Below are 25,238 nucleotides of genomic sequence, written 5' to 3'. Positions count from 1 at the left end.
GCAACATGTTAACATAACCGGAAACATCAGCTGTTGCAATTTCGCTCAACTTGGTATCTTTTATTTTCCACCCAGCAGCCACTCACACAATGCCACTCACATCTTCCCCAGAGAGCAGCCATGCCTGATAGTAGCTGATAGAGCAAGACTGTAACGAACGCAAAGCGCCTCCCTTTCTGCGCCCTCTCTCCTCAAGTAACTGGTGGTGTCCGGTGACATGATTTCCAGGTACAGAATTTAATCAGATTGAGCAGCCGACTTTTCTGAGCTGAGGCTGACCTGGCCATGCCCTGTTCCATGACTCCTGTTGAGCTGGGATCCAAGATCTTAAGATTGTAGCTTGTCCCCTGTTCCCATGTGTTAAACAGTCAACACCCTCTGGGAATAGACTGCACTTTTTATCATTTGGGTAGGAATTCTAGAGCATGGAAATGCCCTAATTTGCTATTGCTGCATCAGCATAATGAGTCAGATTTAGGTCCTAGGGGAGAATAACAACACTTAACACTTATACACCGCGCTTTTCATCTTCAGGGTCCTTCACCACGTTAGGCTGTAATGTTATATTTCTCTCAGCAAGACAAAGGAGTTCATTTCTAGTCCTTTCAACTCCCCTTCCTTTCTTATACATACAGACACACACCCTCCCACACAACTGCTATCATATGATGAAGCTATCTCCCACCTCCTAGATATGTACTGTTGGATCTCTTTTCTAAAAAAGAAATCAAATGTGAAAGGTCAATTCACCCTTTTTTAAAAAAATCTTTTGTTTTTGTTTCTTCCTCTAACGTGGAACACAAAATCGGCATGTCGATTGCCAGTTACTGGAGTCCATTCAGTATTACTGCTAGGGTTCCCATACTTGACTTGACTCTTTATGCCTCGTGGTCTTCTGTGTCACCTCTGCCCACTGAGGAGACTTGAAGCCTCTGTCTTAGGATGGAGGACTCTGTCACGTTCCCTGCTCAGACCTCTTCTCTACCTCATTTCCATTCACTCCTGGCCCAGGTCATTTCATTGAGTCTCATGTATTTAAACACCACCTACATGCCAATGACCCCCCAGTTTACATCTTCAGACAGGACCCCTCAGGTCCTGTATTACATACCTATATATCATTTGCCCATTAGGTGTTTCCACTTAACAAGTCTTCAAAAATCTCCTCAATTTTCCCCTCAAACCTGTTCCTCCCACAGACAGTTCTATCCTTTCAGTTGCAGAGGTCAAAAACCTGGGTTCATCCTGAAGTTCACCTCTTACTCCCCAGATGTAATCCATCAGCAATTCCTGTTGGCTCTGTCTTCAAATTAGATCCAGAAACTAACCACCCCCTCCATCTGTACCTTGGACCAATCTGCCATCATTTTTAATCTAGATTCTTTGAATACCGTCCTACCTGGTCTCACTTTGCCACTCCCCTCCAACAGTTTACTTCCAACTAGGCAGCCAAGTAAACTTTCTACTATATAAGTCAGATCCTATCACACCTCTGCTTACAGCTGTCCTACAGTTCTCCATCCCACTCAGAATAAAAGCCGAAGCCTACACAGCCTTCCTGGACGGGCCCCCTCAGCCCACTCTCTCCATCACTACGTACCTTGCTCTTTGCAGTTCCTCCAGCCCACAGAGTGCCCTCCAGCCTCAGGGCTTTGCATCCGCTGCTCTCCCCACTCTCCTCCCCAGTATGCACCTAGGTCAGCCTTCTCCTCCTTCAGGTCTTGGCTGCATGTCCGCTTACCAGTGATGCCCACCCAGACCACCCCCAGCACTCCCTGTGCCTCTTCCCTGCTATATATTTTTCTCTATAGTACTTATCACCTTTGGACATATTATACATTTTATTGTTTTTACTTGCTTACTGTTTGTCTTGCCCATGAGAAGTAAGCTACCTGAAGCGTGGGATTTTTTTTTTTGTTTTTTGTTTCAAAATCAGCTTTAGTCCATGGTATAGTCACCAATGCCTCGGACAGTGCCTGGCACATGGTGGGCCCTCAAAAATATTTACTGCGTGAATAAATGATGAACAAAAGTTTCTCATCTGTTTCAGGACTAGCCTGACCTCTAAGCCACAGGCAAGTTGAGATTTGTGATACTGCTAGTGAAGGATGCTTTTTCAAGGGAAAAAAAAATATCTCTCATTAGAGAGTTTTGAAGCTATGGGTTTATACTAAGGTGGAAGACTGAGGCAATTACGGAATGTGTCATCTGCTATAAAATATATGCTATGGATACAGACATTGGGGCTTTTTCTATTGGTCATTACCTGCCTCTAGCCTGTCCTCATTCTATACACACATTGGGATGCTTTTGAAAAAGGGTGTCAGGATTAAATATAGCCTGTAGAACAGAATTTTCCCCAACAGACAGCCACACGGGCTAAACAAGGATCAATTCTCTATTTGCTCTCTGATAGAATTTTCTAGACCAAACTTCAGCTAGAATTTTAAAGGTGGAGGGAAGGACCAGTCCAGTCTTTCTAACATTTCTGTATAAAGTACTTAGAAAGTTCAAGCAAAAACCTTTTTTAACCAAATTCTCCCGATAAACGAATCCATCTCCCACTTTACTAAAACTTGCTGAGGGAACTCATGCAAGTCTTCTGTTAAAAGTCTCAGAGAAAAATAAATTAGAAGAGAGTTGGAGCTTAGAATTAAAAAGGAATAGTTATCTGAATGTGGAGCAAAAGGGAAGAAGAAGACAAAACTTAATGATGACAAGGTATGCATTGAAAAAAGAACCTGTATTCCTACATTTCAAGCAGGAACAAACAAATGAAGTAGGAGCTGGGGGTAGTAGTGTGCCAGGGATGTTTGGAGCTGGAGTAATGTGGTCAAAGGGATGTGTAAAAGTATGTTGGCAGATTGGAGAGCATCTCCTACTCCTCATTTCCCCATCCTGTGGCTTCCAAGGAAATGCTAGGGCAGAAGCCACCAACACAGCCTATTTGGCCACTGGATGAGTCATCCTGAATTAGGCCTCAAGAAGGTGTCCTCTTGTGTAGTCATGGTCACCTAGGCTGGATATGGTCCTCTGGTTTGAATGAGGCAATGGAAGAGGATACCTCAACAGTCTGAATGCTGTCCAACTTCTAGTGTGTGCAAGTGAACTTGGGGTGTGAGACACTGGTTTCCTGAGGGGCCCACCCCAAAACCATGGGGGAAAGCTTGCTGCAGGGTCCCCCACCCACATACCCATCTCAAAGTCATCACATGACTAGTGTTGCTAAGAGCAACATGTGAAAGAGAAAAAGACTATTTCTACAATGACAATAGTCCTCCTCAACTTTGCTTGCCTAATTATTTTAATTTTTAACATTTAATTATTTGTACTCAACCCACAAAGAATCAAAAGCAACTCACACACACAGAAAATGTGTAGCATGAAAATGTTTTTTAAATTAAAAATCGGGACCAGAGGAAATATAAACTGGAACTGAAAATCTAGTCCGTGGGGGAAGTAAAATGCTCATTACAGTGTTCTAAAAAGTTCTCAAAGTTAAGCAGTCAACTTGGCTTCACATTAACAAGCAGTCAAAGCAAAAAGAGAAACAGAACTGGTTACAGGATTCTCATGTCCACGAGGAGAAAATATTTCAGTTCCTCAGGGGAAGCAAACTATTTCCTGGAATTCAGATCTGCAAGAATTTCCTCCCATGGGGCTTCATATAGGAGATCATGAGTACTATGCAAAGGAGAAGATCTAAATCCGCCCCCCTACCATGGGCTTCCTAAAGCTGTTAAATCTTGGAAAATGTCTTTGGAAAAATTAAGGGTATACACTTCGATTAAAACCCTTCTATCAGAAATGAAGATGATACAGACCAAGTACACACCTTTCTTATAGTTTGGAAGAAGCCAACCTTGACTATCTCAAGGAATGAATGAACTTAATCCCTCAGTCATCTACATATGCCACGTCCATCAGCAAAGCTAAATTTATTACTCAACTGGAGGAAATTTACTAGACTTTTTGGTTCCTCTGTCCCTTGCTATTTTTATGTTTTTTAAAAAATCTATTTCTATTGCAATGAAATATAGAATGCATGCCTTCTTTTTTATTTAGTTAAAAATTTCAAGTGCTCAGAACAGTGTCTGGCAAATAAGTGCTAAATAAGTGTTTGTTTTGAAAAAGAAAAAAGACGATTCACTGGGCGGGTGTAGGGGCGTGTCAAGTATGAATGACTAATTATAAATCAAATGAGTTGACTGAGATTTTAAACCCCTCTTGTAACCTATTTTCAGGATTTTTCCTAAAGCAGTACAGACTGAATGGCTATTTTGATATGAGAATGTGACATGAAAAATCTGGTGGAGGGGGATTATTATAATTTCACATAGAGGAGGATTCAAAGGTTTTGAAACACTTAGAGAAATATCAGAACCTTTTAAAATTTCTTCTCCGGATGGAACAGCTGGAAGTTCAGAATCCATTACGATGTAGCCGGCGCTTCCTTTCAACCAACTTTCACAGTCTAAGTCTCTGTTCATGGGATGTATCTAATTTTTTGTTTAGTACATTGTGGGTATTCAACAATGGTCTATCAAAAAAGTTTAAAAACACCAAAAAGCTTCATTATCATATTTAGTTGTGACTCTATTTCTTTTCCTTAATCTGGTAAAGTGATTTTTAAATCACTTTACACAACATTACAATAAAAACTGACTATATTCTGGAGGGATTCGTAAAGTGACTTTTCTACATTTGTAAGGACAAATAATCCACACTTACAGTGAACCTATTTGTTCCAACAACAACAGATGTTCAATAATATGACCAGGGAGGAATTATGAACGTGGTGGAGAGATACCAGGAAGATTATGGAAATCAGACAGTTACAACCTGGGCCAAAATCAGATGAAATCCACTTTCCTACTGCTACAATCCTTCGCTTGTCATCTTACCCCTTGACCCTTGTCTTTTGCACTCACCACCCATGTAAAGCTTGCTATTATTTAGCACAGTAAAACAACAACTTTTGAATAGAACAATTATGCGAGTTTTTCTGACTCAGGTCAAGAATCAGGGAACTTTATTTTGGCTTCAATTTCATATTTCAGATAATCTGCTTTTCCCATGATTTTTCTAGCCGTGGATTCTACCACAACCAGGGATTCATCCATTTTCAAAAAAAAAACCATCAAACACTTGCAAATGGATAAGTGCTGTTTTAGAGCATCATCAGCACAATCTGCGGTGCCACCTAGTTCCCATGCACATGTTTCTAGCAGGTGCTAGAGGAGACACCTGCCCAGGTGTCCGTCCAAGCAAACCTACCCGCTTGCTGCTCTCTTCCTCCTGAGCCTTCCTGAACTCATGCTCGAGGGAGCAGTCCAGCTCATTGAAGAGCCCCACCTCCTCGCAGTTCTTCAGGAATCTCGTTGGGGTTGGAGTCTGATCTGAAAACAGAGACCGAGTGATCATAAATGGGACCTTTTCCTCAAAAGTCAGTGGCAAGTACGAGCTAATAAATTCACTAATCCCCTCCCCTCGCCTTAATGACGATGCCGAGTGGCCACCCATAATCTTCCAGCCCTTTAAATAAAATGAGAATATGGAAGAAAATAAAACCATAAAGCCCAGAGGAGCAATACGATGTGTAGAAGGCTGTGGCATGGGAGGGCTTCCCAAGCCTCCCTCTGGACAACTTCAGGCGAGGAGATCCCACAGTTGACTTTCTGGAGTTCATATCATTTGAATACACGTTGCAAGGTGTGGAATAACTCTCTTTTAACTGGAAAAAATGATTTAGCTAAAATAAGGCCAAAAATATCTACAGAGTCCATGTTAAGCCTGATTTTAGGGGGCTGGGAGGACAAAAAAATTATAAATGTTTATATCAAACAAAAAGAGAGAAACAAGCATTCAATTCCTTTTTCTTAATGGAGAATAAAAATTAGCAATTCTTTCTCTCATTTTCAGAGTCACAGAGGATGATGAAAGGTTCCAAGTCAAACACATTCAGCTTCCATCCCTTAAAAATATAATTATTAATTTTATTTTCCTTTTGCTGTAGCCAGAAGAATGTTTTGAGAAGACTCTCTAAAAGGAATAGAATTTCTTTCATATTCTTGATGGTCTGGAGAGCTTACTACTTAAAAACTGGAGGATCTGAAACCACTATTTGTGGCTTAATATTTATGCAGCATTTGCAGTTTATGAAATATTTTCACACACATTCTCTAGAATCTAGATCTCACAAGATCCTATAAGGTAAGCAGAGTAGAATCACACCTTTGTAATTATTAAGGACAGTCATCTTCTTGTAAAGGTGCACTCGAGTGGACATGAATAAAACTGTGTAAACTGCCTTTTTCACAGAAACAGAAGATAAAAGAACCAGAGAAAACCACTTCCCAGTGGGGAAGTCTGGCCACACCAATCATTTTACAAGCGAAGAAAATGGAAGGCCTGAGTGATTAAGGGTCTTGTCCAAGGTCTCCCAGGTAGGTGTGGCAACACTAGGATTATAACCAAGGGCTTGGTGCTATTTCCATTATATATATACATGCATTATTCCCACCTGAGCCTGTGGCAGACACTGCTAGATTGATTATGGCCCTTGTCCAGCTTGACCTACACTCAGTCTCAAATCTCTTTCTGCACAGTCCTCTAAGCCATCACCACCAGTCAAATGAAGAATGCCCTCAAGTTGATATGAATTTGCAATTTCTGCACTCTCTTTATAAATTCCTATATGGCAAGAAACTAGAATCCTATTTACTTTTCTAAGTCACAAAAAGAGTAATTAATCCCAGTAAATTATCTACTGAGATTCAAAGAATATCTTAATGCCCATGAAGCTGAAATGGCTTGATATCTCCATTTAATCAGCCCTTCCAAGGCAATGTCTCCCGATACCCTATGGGCACAGAGCTTTACTGCCTGAGAAGTACCCAAATGGTTGATTTGGATTCCAGTCAACAAAATACCATCTGCATTCTTTCCCATTCTTAGCCCAATCTCCAAGATTCTGAGCTCTCTTTGCAGTACATAGAGAGCCTACAACAGATGACCATAAATTGGACATTACAGATAAAAGATATGCGAAGGATTGGGTTTCACTGAAAATAGTTTTATTAGAAAATTAATTAATTTATTAAGATACACATATATGCCTACGTATCCAACATATACCTATAGTAGTTATGTGTTGTGGCTTATAAAATATAAAATTAGTATTTATGCAGCATTTTGCAGTTTACATTTTTACCCACATCGTCTAGAATCTATTAATAGATCTCACAAGATCCTATGTGGTAAGCAGGGTGCATATTATTTTAGGACAGGAGAAATAAGTACCTTGCACAGGGTCACACAATTTGTAACCATCTTATCACTATTAAGTCCTCTCTTACTTTCAGACATAATCACTTCTCAATCGAAATCCCATGCTTTGCCTAGACTCTCCTCCCAGGTCCAAAGGTCTTTGGTGCATGTGTAAAAGACAACACTGACAACCCAGAAATCCAGATTAGAAAATCATGTGGTTTCGGGGAAATTACCTACATTCTCTGGACTTCAAGTTCATCATCTTTCAAATAAAGTTCTAAAGTTACATGATTCTGTGAATCCTAAAATCACCACCACAACTAGGTTCGCTTCAAAAGTCACTGTTAGTAGATCAAAGAAAATATGACCACGTAAAGGATAGTTGAACAGGAACATCAGTAACAACTGGTTAGACACTGGAAATTAGGCCAGAGGTAAGGGCTAGATATATAGATAAAGGAGATTTATGAACAGAAGGTATAAATAGACAAAACATGAGAGTGGAAATATAAGGGTGTGGTGTGTGTGTGTGTGTGTGTGTGTTAAGGGTGTGTGTGTCTGTGTGTGTGCGTGTGTATATGTTTATTGGATGCTTAGTCCATGCCAGGCATAGTGCTAAGTGCTTTGTATGCATCATCTCATTAATTTTCACACCAACCACATTAGGTAAAAATTATTTCCTCCATTTTACTTATGAGGAAACTGAAACTCGCCTTTGGCCCCATTTAGTAACGGAGTTGCTTAATTGTATAAGTAATTGACATTCCTAACAATCCTTGGTTCTTCTGAAATATCTTGGAATCATTTATATCCCTCACACAATAGAACTGCATTACAAGCCTACAGACTCTTCACTATCTGAGAGGAACATTTTTGTGCCTAGAAAACCTGAGAAAGTATCACATAACAGAACTGAAATATTAGACCACTTGTCATCAATGGGAATTTAGTTTGCCAGGTTTTAATTTTCCTTTTATTCCTCTGTGCTTCTTTGTTGGAGATTTACAAGTTGAGGACCATGATTCCAGGTAGAGAGAACAGCAATCCTAGAGGCTCCATAAGACTCCTGAACTCTGAGACATGTTCATGAGATGCTCCATGAAATTGAATTCAGGTTGGCATTTGGGGGCCCAAGCCCCAAGCAAAGTTGAGAGATGTTTTCTGTCTCCTCTAACGCAAAATTATTCCCAGATACCAGCATGCACCTACATACATCAGCAAAGGGAGGCTGAAGGAGCATGGCACAGGACAGTAATGGCACCATCCATCATGCTGAGCCTCTCTGCAGCAATAGGGAAACAAAGCTATGGAACAAGGGGAGCTATGGGCAGTAAAGACAGCTGGTTCCCTCCTATCCCCAGAGACAAAGACTCAGAGGAAGGCCCCGGAGTTGTTACCAAACGTGACTTTCTTTGCTGTATGATAAGAGTGAGGGAAGGGGCTTCCCTGGTGGTACAGTGGTTGAGAGTCCGCCTGCCGACGCAGGGGACACGGGTTCGTGCCCCGGTCCGGGAGGATCCCACATGCCGCAGAGCGGCTGGGCCTGTGAGCCATGGCCGCTGAGCCTGCGCGTCCGGAGCCTGTGCTCCGCAACAGGAGAGGCCACAACAGTGAGAGGCCCGCGTACCGCAAAAAAAGAAAAAAAAAAAAAAAGAGTGAGGGAAAAGCAAAACTGTAATCTGTATCCACATTTGGAATAGATAAAGCACACTGTCCTAATATTTAATTCATTTTCTTCTTGTGAATGAGCTATTCTTTCCAGTTACAACAGGAACCAGAAAATGGAGCTTAACTTTTGTTTTAACATTTATTAGAATTAATACAGGGTCTCTAGTCATCTTTGATCCCACATGGTACAAGTTCCAAGTAAGCCAGGAAATGTGCAAATCTTCAAAAGGGGGACAGCTCAATCTATCAGCTGCTTAAATACAAGAGGCAGAGTTTCTCAGCCACATGAATGCCTTGTCAGATAACTATTCCAGCTGAAATTAGACCAGAAGTAAGTGGGTAATATCCATGGTCGTAAGTTAAAATTTTTGTAATCTACACCTTATTTAGAACCAAGAGCATGCACCAGTTAGCTACAGCAGCAGCAATTTCTATGTCCTGAATAACAGTGGCCGATGCTCTACTAGGGGATAATATCTAAGGTGTGTTCCGTAGTGACAGGCCACACTCCAAGGTCTTACAGGAACTGGTTCCAGTGGGAACTCAGAGCTGAGATGACTGTTTAAGGACTTCTGCTCCCCTTTCTTTTAGTGCTTCCACTCCAGTGAGGTCCATCTGAATGAGAGAAGATAACCCCAAATCTCAAACTAAACAAAAAGTTAATAGCTTTTGAGTTTGAACTTTACCCGAGTTGAAAGTATTTTTTTGTTACCTTTGTAAATCTGCACTGGCGCTGCAGAAATGCCTGCATTCTACCTTCTCACAGTCTGCAAAGAGCACACCAGGTTCTCAGGAGACCTAGACACCCAGGGCCAGTGCAAGTGATAAATCTTGCCCGCCTGTACTCCTCTCAAGCGTCGTTGGGGATTTCTTTACCAATCGGACATGAAAGATTTGCACCAAAAGGGATAAAATACCTTTTGAAAAGTTGGTCATATTTTGAAAAGTTGGTCATATTTCAACATCTTGTTCCCTTCCTGAAATGATGAGTCTGTTTCTTGAAAACAGGAGCATCTTTTCATAAAATCACTGCCTCTGTAAATAGGTAGGTAGAGGACATGTGCCATGCAGAGGCTCTACTTGCATATCTGCCCAGAAGAGTGGCACAAACTTGGCATTATGAGTTAGGAATTCACCCATCATTTCTATGATAGGAAATCCTGTATCACATTACATCTGGGAAGGACCACAAGTATATGGTTAGGACTACTAGGAAAAAAAGCATCTCACTAAGTTTTCCAATCAGTCCATAGTCTGTCTACCATCAAGTGCTTCAGTCCCAGCAAGTATGATTATTCCAAAGCCTAAATGACAAGCACAAAGCTAAAGCATGAAACCTGATTCTTCTGTTAAAAAGTGTTTAGTCTGTTCTACATTTAATTAGGTTGCTACCTTATTCGGTTTCAGAGATGTGTTTGAGTTATATGTTTGTCTATATTTCATTTTCCTCAATGGGGAAAAAAAAAAAGGCAAGGTGACAAGCCATCAATTAAAAAAAAAAAAAAAAAAAAAGGAAAAGCAGACTTCCCATCATATACCAGAGGAGAAAAATATGAGTCCCCTAAGCAAAATTTTTTTCCTATTGGTCTGATAGTCTCAGCTACAGTATTACTAAAAGACTCTATCAAGTAATTTTACATCATTCTGTATTAAATTGATACTATAAAAGCCTCACTAATTCAAACCAGTTATAAGAAAGATCAGTTTGAATTAGTGACCATTCTAACTATAGGGTATTTTTTTTTTTTTTTTTTTTTGCGGTACGCGGGCCTCTCACTGTTGTGGCCTCTGCTGTTGCGGAGCACAGGCTCCGGACGCGCAGGCTCAGCGGCCATGGCTCACGGGCCCAGCCGCTCTGCGGCATGTGGGATCTTCCTGGACCGGGGCACGAACCCGTGTCCCCTGCATCGGCAGGCGGACTCTCAACCACGACGCCACCAGGGAAGCCCTATAGGGTATTTTTTAAAAGTCAATGCATTTTTATTGTTTACATGACTCAATTTCAGCCAACAAAATATAGCTTAATGGAATTCCTCAAGAACGCTTTTCAAATCAGTAGAGAAAAGTATTGGAATTAGCCTATCTATTTTAGTAAGAGTTGGGGTTCTCAAAAAAGGCATTTCTCTTCGAGACTTTTTTTTTTTTTTTTTCCTGTACGCGGGCCTCTCACTGTTGTGGCCTCTCCCGTTGCGGAGCACAGGCTCCGGATGCGCAGGCTCAGCGGCCATGGTTCACGGGCCCAGCCGCTCCGCGGCATGTGGGATCTTCCCGGACCGGGGCACGAACCCGTGTCCCCTGCATCGGCAGGCGGACTCTCAACCACTGCGCCACCATGGAAGCCCCTCTTCGAGACTTTTAATATTCTTTTTATAGTCATATTTATCCCATGAATTTTTCAGCAAATGCTTTCTTTAAAATATTCTTATACCTTATCTGAATTTTAATAAAGTCCTAATTGAGTTTACATTAAATGAATTTTAAAATGCATAATCCTTTATAAGAGTAATAATCAGTAACAACTGACAGAATTCCGAGGAATTCTAGACAGGCTTCTTTGCAATAAATGTGCCTTTTACTGAGTGTGAATATACAATAGGAGCACTAGGGTCCTTTCAGTAACACTGACATAACTATTTCCCTACATCTGTCCCAAGAGGCAGTGCTACCATGGGACAAACCAAGGTAACTCTGGTTTTTAAACAATAGCTGTGGGATGCTTAAAAATTGACCCGGACTGGGGTGATCCAGGTCAGTGAGACACACTCTCACACTCTTGAATCACATGCTGGAATCCACTTATTTCAAGGTGGAGAGTTGGTAGACTAGATACCCTTAGAGAGGCTGTGAGTCAACTAGAAAATGCTCCGATAAAGGCATCTCTTACAACACATGGCTCCAGAAGACATAGATATAGATTTAAATAATTCAAGTATACTTTCCACACCTACATACTCACTATCAGCCATGGCTTACCCCTAAGTGTTCCAACAGCAATTAAGCCACAACTTTATGTCACTTTAGAGGAGCTGAGCTGGTAAAAAGGGTTATTAACACTGTGAAACCATGTCTCTGCTGGCCACGTGAACAAAGGGATCAAAATTTGCCCTGAATAGTGGAAGCTAAAGCTTAATGTTTCCACTTAGTCACTCATTGCCTGAGTTCTACTATACTCTTTGTCAAAAGGGATTGGTTTCCAGATTAAACAGACTGGAAGCCAGTTTTTCATATATAAAGGAAGACTGTAGATCAAGGCCTTTGACGTATTCAGGTGAATTTTCAAAATTCTATATTGCTTGACCAACTAAAAACATGAATGAGAAGCTGACATGTCCAAATGCCAATGCAGTAAGTCCCTACATACAAAAGAGTTCTGTGCCAAAAGTGCGTTCGTATAAGTCCAACAGAATTAGCCTAGGTACTCAACTAACACAGTCGGATATATCGTACTGTACCGTAATACGTTTATAACACTTTTCATACAAATAATACATAAAAAACAAACAAACACAGTACAGTAAACCACACAAAAGCACAACCACATGCACTCACATGACAACGTGAACTAACTTATGTGACTGGACACGCTAATGAACGTTTGCATCTTTGAAAGTTTGCAACTTGAAGGTTCGTATGTGTTGCTACAATCTCCTAAAAATGTTTGACTAGTCTCTCCATTTGATGACTATTGAAGGGATAAGTCAATAATATAAGAAGAAGCAGTTCATAAATTTATATCCAAACATAAATCTAAGGCCAAAACTACTAAAAATAATATGTGTACCTCACCAAATCTATGTGTACAGTGAGAAAATTATAGACAGATAGGGACTTTGGACAAATTGCTTACCCTCTTGATCTTGTTTACTCATATGAAAAAAAAGTGGCCAGGATTAAATGACAATGTATATAAAGCAGGGGGCACATTACAGGCATAAGATAAGGCAATAAATGGTAGCTATTGCTATTATCATGCTGCCCTCTGGTGCAAGCCATCTCCACCACCCTCTGTTCCATAAAGATCTAATTAATTTCCAAAGTGAGAAGTCACTATGTAACTTTACCATCAATGGAAGAGAAAGAAGCTAAGTATGGGACGCACATGTGTATGTGTGTGTGTGTGTGTGTGTGTGTGTGTGCAAGAGAGAGACAGAGAGACAGAGAGACAGGGACAGAGATTTATTTACTTTTTATATCCCAGTTCATTCCAAAAAGAATCTGGAGTGAGATACATCACCTTTCCTCTGGCTCCTCCCTTAAAATGTTCTTGGAGGGGCTTCCCTGGTGGCGCAGTGGTTGAGAGTCCGCCTGCCGATGCAGGGGACACGGGTTCGTGCCCTGGTCCGGGAGGATCCCACATGCCGCGGAGCGGCTGGGCCCGTGAACCATGGCCGCTGAGCCTGCGCATCCAGAGCCTGTGCTCCGCAACGGGAGAGGCCACAACAGTGAGAGGCCCGCGCACCGCAAAAAAAAAAAAAAAAAAATGCTCTTGGATTATTAAGTAGGGTTTATAGCAAAGAGCCATGAGCAATGGATTCGGGTTCTGAGATTCTCTGGTTGATCACCAACAATCTCTTGGAGACAAAAGTTCTACTTCATTGAAAACATTTTGCTTTCTCCACAGTAAGTATTAGGTTTAGAGTGTGGAACTAGAGATAGGCCCTACTTCTAGACCTAATCCAGGTCTCAGTTGGGCTCTGAAGGACTGTATTGTCATGTATATTAGATGGTCTGTATCAGACGGTGATAAGGAAGATGGGATGAGGAAGCCAGTCTCTCTTGCCTCTCTTCCTTGGGTCAGCGCAAGATGCCGTCAGCTGCACCGCATCTGGTCTTGGGGTTTTACCACTTCCAGCCCCACAATATTCAGAGGTCAGGGAGAAAGAACCCCTGAGCCTGGAGTGCTGAACATCAGGTCTCTGAAATGCCATTCATCTAGAAGAGGCCTTTCCTGACCTCCCTTGGGCAGCCTGCTGGCTGCTGATGTCACATTATCATGTTTTATCTTCATCAGAACACTTCTCCCTAACTGATACTTTCTTGTTTATTTATCTGGGGATTTTTGGTTTTGTTTGGTTTTTGGTTTTTTGTCTATTATCTCTCTTCCTCCCTACCCCCAACAACATATAATCAGTTCCATAGAAGAGGGACCTCATCTGTCTGGTTCAATGCCACATCCCCAGCACTCAGCACAATAGGATCCCTGCAGGCACTCATTAAATGTTTGTTGACTAAATGAATGGTGATGAAGGGGCAACTTCAGACCCTCTTCCCACACCTCAGCTGGTGCCTGTCCTAACTTCTCTCCAAGCACAGCCCAGTTGCCTGCAGCATTAATCGGGCTGTGATGTCTGGTGAGGGAACTGACTAGGCATTTAAAGGCACGGTCCCCTGTCTCTTTCTCAGGTTTCCCACCTGAGTGTGGATCAGGTTTTATCTTTTGGGAAAGGTTTGCAGTACTATTGAACTTCATCTTCCCTTTCATGAAGCAAAATCAGTCATCTTCTAGGTCAATATTTCTACCATATTCCCCCAACACACAACATACACTCACAGAGTTCTCATTTAGCATATTATTTGCTTATTATTTGTTCAACTACAAAGTTGTACTTTGATTCCTATTCGTTTTTTTTTTTTTTTCCTGTACAGACCCTGGGAACCCTGTAAAGAAGTGGGGGTGGGGATGTTTGATAGGGTAAGATTTAGGAAGTTCTGGATACCTAGACATAATACCATTAAAATAGACCCAAACACCATCCTCTCTGTCTCTAATACTGAAATTTGATCATAATTTGCAAGCCAAACAGATCTGGTGTCATGTGGTAGCTGGTAATTTTGCAACCTGTATGTGGAAGTATACTGTCTTCAATGGATTCTCATTTCAAACCTGGCACCTAAAAACCTTTGCTATCACAACTTCCCTCACCATGAAATTATTTTCTATCAGATGGAGAACAGTTGAAGGGAAAGGTTCATGCCCCTCGTCACATCAGGACACTGGAAATGTACCACATAGCCCAGATAAGGATGGAAGGACCAAGGTGGGAGGGAATGGAAGTCTTTGCCCTCAGAATCCAACACCACCACCCCTATTCATGTCCTTACTAGGGACATGTACTGTCCCTTTAGAAGGAGAGGTTTTATGTTTACTGTCTATCAGTAAGAGCAGACTCATGTTAATAAAACACCATGACCGTCACTTTTATTATCCTGCTTTGTGGCACGTCAAAGATTATTTACAGTCATTTTGAATAATAAATTCTACCTGGCTTAAATAAAATGGACTTTATGGCAAAGCTATAAAATTATTTCAGATCTTACAACTCTTTGGACATTTACCCTTCAAATGTATATGTGTGATATATTAATAACTTCCCTAACTATAATATTTTCAATTAAAGAAGGATGAAGTGATTTTCCAAAATTAAGGTTAGCTAGATACCCTGAAATTAGTAATAAACATACCTACTATACTTTATCTCCTTAATATATGTTGAACTCCAATTCATCTGAAATGAAATTTTGGGTAATTGAATATTCCTTAAAAAAAATATTGCTTGAAAAAGAAATAGCCTTGAACATTTTTGCCCTGATGAGGCTTACTGATTTAAGATTTGATTTATACTATTTTTATTTTTATTGTTACTATATTTCAAGCTGTACAAAATTATTCATCTTCATGAGAGGCCACAAAATAGGTTTAAGGTACATTAAGAAATAAAATTCTAATGAACATATTTTTAATAAAAGCAGATTCTGAAGCTTTTGGTAAGTTCAAATCTGAGTAAATTATACAGACAAATACAGACAAATAAAAAATACAAAAAAAATACAGACAAATAAAACTTCAGTCATATTGACAATCACAATCTAATATGCTAAAACTGAAATGATGTTTGAGATAAATATATTCTAAAGACTTTCCTGGAAAAAAAATGCAAAGCACAAATACTCAGTAAATAGCATATTACAATTCAGTGTAGACAACATTGGCATATGACATGTAGTTGACACCTCAGCCCCTGGAGCTGGACTGGATAGCTCTGTATTCTGTTCCAGCAAGAAATTTCTACGAGACTACAAACATGCAGAGTGCGTAGCAAGTTTAAAAATTTAGCACAGGGAACTATATCCAATCTCCTGGGATAAACCATAATGGAAAAGAATATTTTTTAAAAAAGAATGTATATCTGTGTATAACTGGGTCCCTCTGCTGCACAGCAGAAATTAGCACAACACTGTTAATCAACTATCCTTCAATTAAAAAATGGTTTAAAAAAATTTAGCACTTAATTTCATTGGGAGTATGAAATGGCCTCATACCAGCTTCAATATAAAACCTGAGAAAGCAAAAGAAAATATGCCCTTATATTATTCATGCTGTTTTTCTCATTTATTTCTCCCTTCATTTTCTTATTCTGAGTTTGACATAACAAATTAATAAGAATCTGGTAAGAACTACTGAAAAGTTTCAAGAGTTTCATCAAAAACCTATAGGAAATCTATAGAAATGTTCCCACATCTTTAGCTACTTTTCTTCAGACCTTTGGATGGGGCTCCCTGTAGGGCCATCCCAGCAGTCTACCTGAGAGATACTACACTGGTACTTACCTCTATAGTGATAATATCGTCACATAATCACCACTCCTTCACACTCACCTCCCACTCCCCTACCCCCAGGCACCCTATTTTAGGGATCCTGTTTGGGAGAAATAAAGGGTGAACTTATTACTTGAAATATTGGGAATTCCAAAGTCTAGAGTCTTGCTACTTTCCTATACATGTTCATTGTTAAACTATAAGGTTACACCACATGTGACTCTATAGAACATAATAAATGATAAAAACAAAAGAACAGAACACCCTTCCTAACCCTTCTAGGCTTTCATAATTCTTAGAAATTTGAGTTTCTGCATCTCTGTTTCTAGACTTAAGGAAAGATAAAGTTATTTCTGAAGAGCCATCTAGTTCAATAAAAACAAATAGGCTGAGAGAGAGGTGGTAGAGGAAGGAAGGGAAGAAGCTGCCTTTGAACACGAGAGTCTTGCAAATCACAGCCCATCTGCACCATTAACAAGTCACAGGCCAGACAGTGAAGACGTGTGGACAGTCCCGTCACTGGGAGTATTTGATCATATATATAAACTGATGAAGCCTGACAAAGCAGTAGCTGGTGCAAGTCAGAGGGTTAGGACTGCAGGATCAAGGGCCCTATTTTTTTGCCCTGTTGGTGAGTTTGGGAAAGCTGCTCCCTCTCCCATGCCCCTCCATCTCTATCTGTAAAATGTGGGTTGTAATAATAACCTGTCTGAAAAAACTCTTAGGGTATTTACTAATAAGAGTGATAATAAAATACTTGTAAAATTTAAGTGCCATAGAAATCCTCAATTATACGAGTCAGTTTTGCCTGTGCAGTCAGTTTCTCTTGTGCTATCATTTAAAACATGTTCATGGGCGTATTATTTCTTTCACGATGCCAGGGAGACAGTGGCTTGAGTGAAATATTTCTAGCCTGAGAAGGGCAACAGGAAATGCTTCAATTGCCCTGCTAGGGTTTATGAAACTCTTGCACTTACATGCTTTCATTGGATCACAATAAGCCTGTGAAATAGACTGGGCAGATAAAATCATTCCCATTTAATGGAAAAAGAAACTGAAGCCCAGAAGTGTTTACCAACTTGCTCAAGGTCATCTGGCCAGGCTAGAGTTCAAGTTTCCTCACTCCTTGCACTCTTTCTAATTTATCACACTACCTCTCAAGATGGGACAGAATGGAAATTAATGGATGGATTATCATTATTATTTATTTATGATCACATTTGCTGAGCACTTGTATTTCCACACATTATCTTATTTAATTTCCCAATTATGAAGCCGGTACTGTTTCTTAAGGAAACCTTCACTGACCAGCTCAGTCCAGAAAGAGAGCTCCTTCTGCTAAAGCCACACAGCATTTTTCCTTACAATGCTCAGTTGATATATATCATGGACAGTCCTCTATTTTAGCTAAGTTTTCACACACACATTGTGATGTCCTCGAAAACAGTAATCATATCAATCTTCGCACCTCCACGGCACTCAGAACAGTGCAGTGTGCATTACAGATGCTCAATTAATATCTGTTGCTTGAGTAATTACAGGTATGTGATGTTAAAAAATCGTTATATGGAGCCAAGTTTCATAGTAATAAATATTTCACATTCCAGAAAACAAGAAGTCATAGCTCTCCAATTATTTGAGTGAACACTACATTAGCGGATTACATTCCTGCTTACCATTATTTTAAGCCTCAGCTATACTTTAGAAATATAAATTTTCAAGGTGTAGAATTTGCCAGTGGAAATCATCCTATTCTGTAGAACAAGTATCTCACATGAGGCTGATCTGGTCACCCAAAGCGTCTTTGCCTGATGGCTCCTTACCTGATAACATACTGTCTGTTTTTATTGAGGGAAACTTCAAAGTCATTTCATGCTTGTGCCTATGAATCATCAGATGGTCCTCTGTTGGGAAGCGCTGTCAGACAAATAGAAAAAAAGGGAGAGGGGAGAGGAGCCATTCAGTTTCGTAATATGTATTTTACCATCATAGAGAAAAAGATTCATTCAGCACTGCAAATGTGACAAGGAAAACAAAAAATTCATTCTGAAAAAGTGTGAAAGCATGGTAAGTAAAATGACAAATTATTTTATGCAAGCACATATGCATTCATGTCAAACTTTGGAAAAGAACTACATGTCACGCTTAATTATTTGCCATATATATCTAAAGATGTGCCCCATGACATTTGCATAGTATGTTTCTGTTTATGAAGACCTTGCACACTGATTATCTCATTAATTATAATTATACATATGATTTATAGTAACACAGCAAATTATTTTTAGTGTTCTATACTCCATGTAGTGTAGTAAACCAACACTTTATTTTTAATTTTCAGGGAATGATATTATGGTTGTCAAAAATGCTGCGCCCAAATATTTTCAGCTGTCTGGCTTCTGGTCATATGGTGGAATTGGATTTCCTGCCTCTCTTGTGATTGGGTGGGGCCATGTGAGTAGTTCTACCCATTGAGTCATGAATGGAAGTGACACGTCACCCAGATGTGAGCATCTATTTCTTGGGGCAAGACCCTCTCCCTTTTAGCAAAGAGGTTCACAGTACAAGAAATAGTGGCCCCTCAATCATCCTAAATCTCTGAAGAATTATGAAGAGCATCTCTGAATTCTGAAGGATTATGAAAAATATCCTGCCAATCTATAACTGAAATGTATGCTTGGGAAACTGAAATAAGCCTTTGTTGTGTCAAGTCATTGAAGCTTTGAACTAATTTGTTATTGTAGCAGATCCTAGCCTATCCTGACTCAGACTGGTATTTTTTTTTTTTTTTTTTTTTTTTTTTTTGTGGTACGCGGGCCTCTCACTGCTGTGGCCTCTCCCGTTGCGGAGCACAGGCTCCGGACGCACAGGCTCAGTGGCCATGGCTCACGGGCCCAGCCGCTCTGCGGCATGTGGGATCTTCCCGGACCGGGGCATGAACCCGCGTCCCCTGCATCGGCAGGCGGACTCTCAACCACTGCGCCACCCGGGAAGCCCCAGACTGGTATGTTTTAATAACTGAACTTAACAGGGTATCTGCTTTATCAAAGTCAAATGAAAATTCAACAAAAGACAATGAAGTCTGCTGAATATTTCCGAATCTTTGACAATCTAGAAAATCTCTCAGAGCGTCCCAGCTCCTCAGGATAGCCATTATAAATTTCAATTACCATTGTATATTAAGGTAGAAATCTTTTCTGCAAACAGTATAATTTGTATTCACAGGAATGAGGGGATTCACTGGGCTAAATCCTTTGGAATATTCTAAAAGTAGTTCTTCAAATAAATATCACTTATTTCTTTGTCATTTGTATAACATAAATTGGAGAGTACAGAAGTTGCAACACATGGTGATAATGACAGATTTCTGAATACACAGAAGTCTTCATGACACGTAGGTTTTTCCTGCAGGATCATCTGGTCCTCTATAACACTATAGTAGAATGACTGCATCAAATAAGTGACACTACCATGTGTGGCTTAGACACATAGGTTAAATTTCTTAGTCTTTCTGTCAAAAGCCTTATTATAATTCTTTTCTGTAATATATACCAAAAAACAACATGGGAATATCCTTCATTTGCAGCCATTTTGTTAGCCATTTTTGGCTCCATAAAATAATAACCTAAAATAGAATATAAACAAGAATACTTATTATATACTACTAATAATCTCCATGATATCTCATATTAATTATAATTACCTTCCAAATAAGACAATATAGGATATCTGTGATTTTTTTTTAATTTGGTAGGAAAATAGAAAATTGTAGATAACCAAAATGTACAGTCTGCAATAGATACAGAGCTGAGAGAGACCACTGGAACTTAAAACAAGGTAAATGCAGAGGACAAAGGAACAGTGAAATTAACATTGGACTTTGTGAGATCAGAAAGAGCAAGAGAAGCTTGTTTCTCCTCACTTTTGGGACAAAGCTAACTTATAAGGAGCCGTAACACACACACACACACACACACACACACACACACACACACACACACACACACACACACCCCGCCCAGGTATTATAGGCCATTCCTAATAGAGCAAAGGTTCTTTCCAATGAGGGGAAAAGGGGGTGGGAGGGGAATCCATCCATCACCTCCAACACAGCGCAAGCACTCATAATTCATATTTACTCCCCTTTCCAATTCCCAGCCATCCTTTCTTCTCCATGCAGGTCCCAGGCTATGGAACATCGCTCAAGTAAATGCCATGATGGACTGATTCCCTAACACCCCACCAGGAGACCCTTGGAATCACTGGCCAACCATCATATTTTCTCAATTCTAATATCTCTTCAATTGAAAGATGCTCATATTTTTATAATAGCTTATCAAGAAAAAGAACCACTTCCACATTAAATAGAGACATCAAGTTTTAGATATATCTTTACATTTAAATTTAGTGGGGGTTGAAGGAAGAGGCTTGGAATTTTACCTTAAAACCAAGAAACTATGTAAATTCTCAAGTTTCATGTTTCTCCAAACCTTTCCTCAGTTCACCCAGCCTTCTCAAGGAAATGACCTGCTCCTTCACTGAAGTTCAAGGTCATTTGAAATGCACCCCTTCAACATTTATTATCACCTCCATCTCAGAATTTACATTAACTTCATAGGTCCTATTTCCATTCCCTCCTGTCTCTGAGGAATGAGCATCGCCCCCCCCACCTCCACAGGATCCTCTACACCCCTACAGTCTGGGGAAGGGCACTCCAGCTGTGGTCCTTCAAGCCAGCATGCTCACTCCTCCTTGCCCTTGACTAAATCCAGCCTGGCGAGCCTTGACTTGATATATGTATACGTATAGCTGATTCACTTTGTTATAAAGCAGAAACTAACACACCACTGTAAAGCAATGATACTCCAATAAAGATGTTAAAAAAAAAACCTTTTCTCAAGCTGCTTCCTTCTCAGGCTACCATTATATCACTCTGCTTCCCGTCACTCCCTAGCACTCTTGAAAGGCTCCTCTATGCTGGCCACCTCCACTTCCTCACCACCCACTCACTCAGTCTGGCCCCCACCCCAACTCCTCTCTCATAGGTCGCCGGCAAACAGCCAACTGCCTAACCCAACAGCCCCTGCTCAGGCCTCTTGCTGCGCCAGCTCTAGCAGCGTCTGACACCAGTGACCACACGTCTGTAGCATTTATTTATTTATACCCTGCCTGATTCCAAAAAGGAGAAAAGATGGCTTATAGCAATACCGAAAATAGAATGGGGGAGCATCACTTAGAAGTAGGCAATTCCCAAAAGGGAAGGGATCCAAAAAGAAACAAGGCTAAAGCCAAAATGCAAGTCACTGGGCAGTCACTCTCAACCGGGGGCAATTTGGCCCCCAAGGGGACATTTAGTAATGCCTGGAAACATTTCTGGTTTTCACAACTGGGGAGCGCTACTGGGATCTAACAGATAGAGGTCAGGGATGCTGCTAAGCATCCTATAATGCACAGGGAAGCCCCCCACACATACACAACAAAGAATTATTCAGCCCCAAATATTGGTAGTGCCAAGCTTGGGAAATTCTGCCACATAGTCCAATGTCCTCTGTACACTTCTTTTCTCTCTGACTTATCCAAATGCTGGATGTGGCTAAATACCCCTTTCTTAAAGGCTCTCCTCTACCATCATTCACAATCCTGGACTCACCTGGAACCCTAACTTGCCATGAACCCTCTCTGGCCTTTGCTAAGTCTCTTGAGGATCCCTTTCCCTTAAATGCCCCTTCCACAGAGACACTCCCATTATCTTCCCCAAGTAAAGTAAATCCCCCTATGATAGTCTTCAGGGTGGCCTGTGCTCTTCCTTCATGGAAAATTGCAATTCATTAATTAATTGATGAATTGCTTATGTGGTTCCAAATGTAATGCCTAGGCTAGAAGTTCCGTGAAGGCAGGGATACATGTGTTTTATGCACAGAGCAGGACCCTCAAAAATGTGCTGAGTGACTCAAATTGAATAAAACTTAATGTCACATTTTTACAGCCACAGCAAAGCAAACTGCTCAAGTTATTGGATTCTTTCTGGCTATTGAGACTCCTCCTTAAGGAAACTAAGTGGAAATCAGTTTTAACTTAGATAAGGCAATTTTCTACATTCACAATGGAGAGTCCTGGTCTAGCAGAACTTTTCCCAGTACTTCAACCTATCTGTGTCTTCCCAGTGTTTCCTATTTCAAAAGGACCTCCAAGACAAGCTTGCCAAAATATAGTTGAAATTCAAAATAATTTTCTCTACTGCTTTCCTTATTTATTAGGTAAAAACCAACATTCAAATAAAAGCCCCTGCAGAATCTGCCAGAACGCAAGCAAAGGAGGCTGGTTTCTCAGCTGGTGGCTGATGTCAACAGCGGCATCGCGAGGCAATAACATTTCATGCTTCCATGGCGTATTCCCTCCAGCAAGCTTCCAGAACCCTCCTCAAACTCTCTGGGGAGAAACAGTAAAAAGAGTCCTTAATGGACATCACCTCTCACTGACTCTCAGACATGGCTCTACGCTGTGCTGCCAACCCCACAACATAAACAGGCAAGAGAGTGGGGCTTGATTCCACCTGAAACTACTGGGCACTTCAGAGAAAGAGAGCATAACTACCCACATGCCTGTGCTCTGAGTTCTAAGCTTGTCCTTTATCCCATAAAATGAAGATCTTGGCATGAGAGCACCATGTGTGGTCATTTTCCAATGACTGGAACTTGGAGATATCCAAAGGGTCAAGTGTAGAAAAAGTCACCATCCTGTTCCAAAGGAAAAATGTCAAATTCTGATTTTAGATGATGGATGTTTCCAATTTCTTTCAAAGAGATGGGTTCTAGTACAATAGTAGCAGCAGTCACCATAGCAACAGTGGGCGTCAATTGAGCACAATGTGCAGGTCCTTTACTAAACACTCCGCACACAGTACCTCATGTAAGCCTCACATCTAATCCACTTGATGGCAGCCATCAGAAGCTAAAAGAGGGTTAACCCAGCATAGCAGGCCAACTTCCTCTCTCAAAGTTTAGATAAATGGAAAAACTGTGGGTTCTAGAAGAGTCATAGGGGGTTTATTTTACTCAAACAGGAAAACAAAACAAAATCGAATTCAGTCTCTGATGGTGAGCTATTTCACCAGTAATCCAAAGGCCCAGAATTCAAGTGGCTATTGTCAAAGAGAGCACCCTCTTTCCCCCTGTCTGAAATAACAATCCTGAACATCTGGTGGGCAGGATGCGGCTGGCTTACTTCCAGGGGCAAGTTATGGATGGAAATGGCCAACACTGATGTATTTCAGAGGCTGTGAGGGAAGTAGTTCAAACTAGTCAAAGTGGAAAATGATGATGATGATGATGGTGATGATGATGATGATGGTGATGATGGTGATGATGATGGTGAGGGGGACTTTGAGAATATCTTGGTGAAGAAGAAAAGCCAACAGCAGGCATGACTGCCAAGTGACAGTTGCCTCACTGTGGGAAGGTACTGCATCCCCTGCAGGCCAGAGTGGAGGACCCCCCTACACTCACCTGGGAGCAGCCTGGGGCACTGCAGACAAACGGCCTCTCCTGCTCCAAATTCATCTTGGATTCCTCATAAATCTGAAGGGTCAGGGGGAGAGAGGAAGGAAAACAGAGATTCATGAATATCTCCTGCTTCTACCTGAGAAAGGCAATGGCTCGGAGCCCCCTCCTATGCCAATTCCCAAATTAGATGAGAAAAACATAAACATGAACAACAGGTCCTGCCTTGCTGAAGTTTATTAGGCTCCCTGCGGTCCAAGTTCCCACTGTGTTTTCTTGAGTGCATATTTACTGCACTTTGAAGAAAAAATGCCAACAAAATGTAACCAAAAACAATGTCTATTGCAGCAGAAATTCTGCCTGGTGGGTGTTATTATCAGGTAAAACCCCACCTGTGCAAGGCAAAGAGCAAGAGAAGGGTAGTTACTGGGCAATCATCAGTGTGAGGACCAACCCTGAGCATCAGGTCAAATGATTCTCCCATGATCACGCCACTGAGCTTCAGTATGAGCAAGGGATGCAAGGTAGCCCTACAGCCAGCTTAGCAAATGACACTGGCAGTGAGCCACGGTCTTAAATTCTCTTTCATCTCAGGCATTTGATGATGCCTCAACAAAAGCTATCCAAGTTGTGCAGAGGTGACGAGAAATCAGCAAATGCAAAAAGCATTACCTTAAATATTTCATTAATTTGGTTTTACAGGCTGATTTGAAATTAAAATCAGATTAAGGCGACTGCCCCTCTGATCTAGATAAATTGTCTGGAATAAGGTAGCTTTGCAGGGAGAAACCTTATGTTGTGATCTCAGACATATGTTAAACTATAGTATGGTCTTTTCTTATGCAGGGGTTAGGTTCTAAGGTAAGTTCATGAGGCAAAAATTGAGCGTAATCAAATATCTTTGCAAATCTTCCCCCAAACCGATAAAAGTACAATATATATAATTGTGTAGTTACCAATCTATACAGTAACATAAAATTTTTTTTAATATCGTAAGAAGTACTATACAATTGAAGTTCCACAATTTAAATAGTCTTCTAAATCATACTTTTCTTTTTGCCAGTTTTGGAACTGAGTTTAAATAAGCTCCATGTGCTGCTGGTGGGACACGGCTTCATTATAGAACTAAAACCTACTGTTTTGTCTCTGAAGAAAGGAAGTGCTGTGCTTCCTTAAAATTCTACGTGTAGGTTATTCCAAAGG

The 25,238-nt window shown here is 40.7% G+C and overlaps 1 protein-coding gene across 1 annotated transcript in view; it reads right to left on the bottom strand.

The window, feature by feature from the left end:
• CREB5 (cAMP responsive element binding protein 5) overlaps nt 1-24,110 on the bottom strand; it is a gene marked incomplete at its 5' end in the record, with an annotated part of 330,757 nt that extends 306,647 nt beyond the window's left edge. The window contains 3 exons of the mRNA XM_079711137.1: nt 5,278-5,399; nt 18,360-18,453; nt 24,042-24,110. Of these exons, the coding sequence (XP_079567263.1) occupies nt 5,278-5,399; nt 18,360-18,453; nt 24,042-24,095 (270 nt within the window). The remainder of the gene's footprint in view (nt 1-5,277; nt 5,400-18,359; nt 18,454-24,041) is intronic.
• Nucleotides 24,111-25,238: the final 1,128 nt, after the last annotated feature.

Source organism: Hyperoodon ampullatus (genome assembly GCF_949752795.1).
Source record: "Hyperoodon ampullatus genome assembly, chromosome: 9".
NCBI lineage: Eukaryota > Metazoa > Chordata > Mammalia > Artiodactyla > Ziphiidae > Hyperoodon > Hyperoodon ampullatus.
This window is presented reverse-complemented; position numbering and strand designations above follow the sequence as displayed.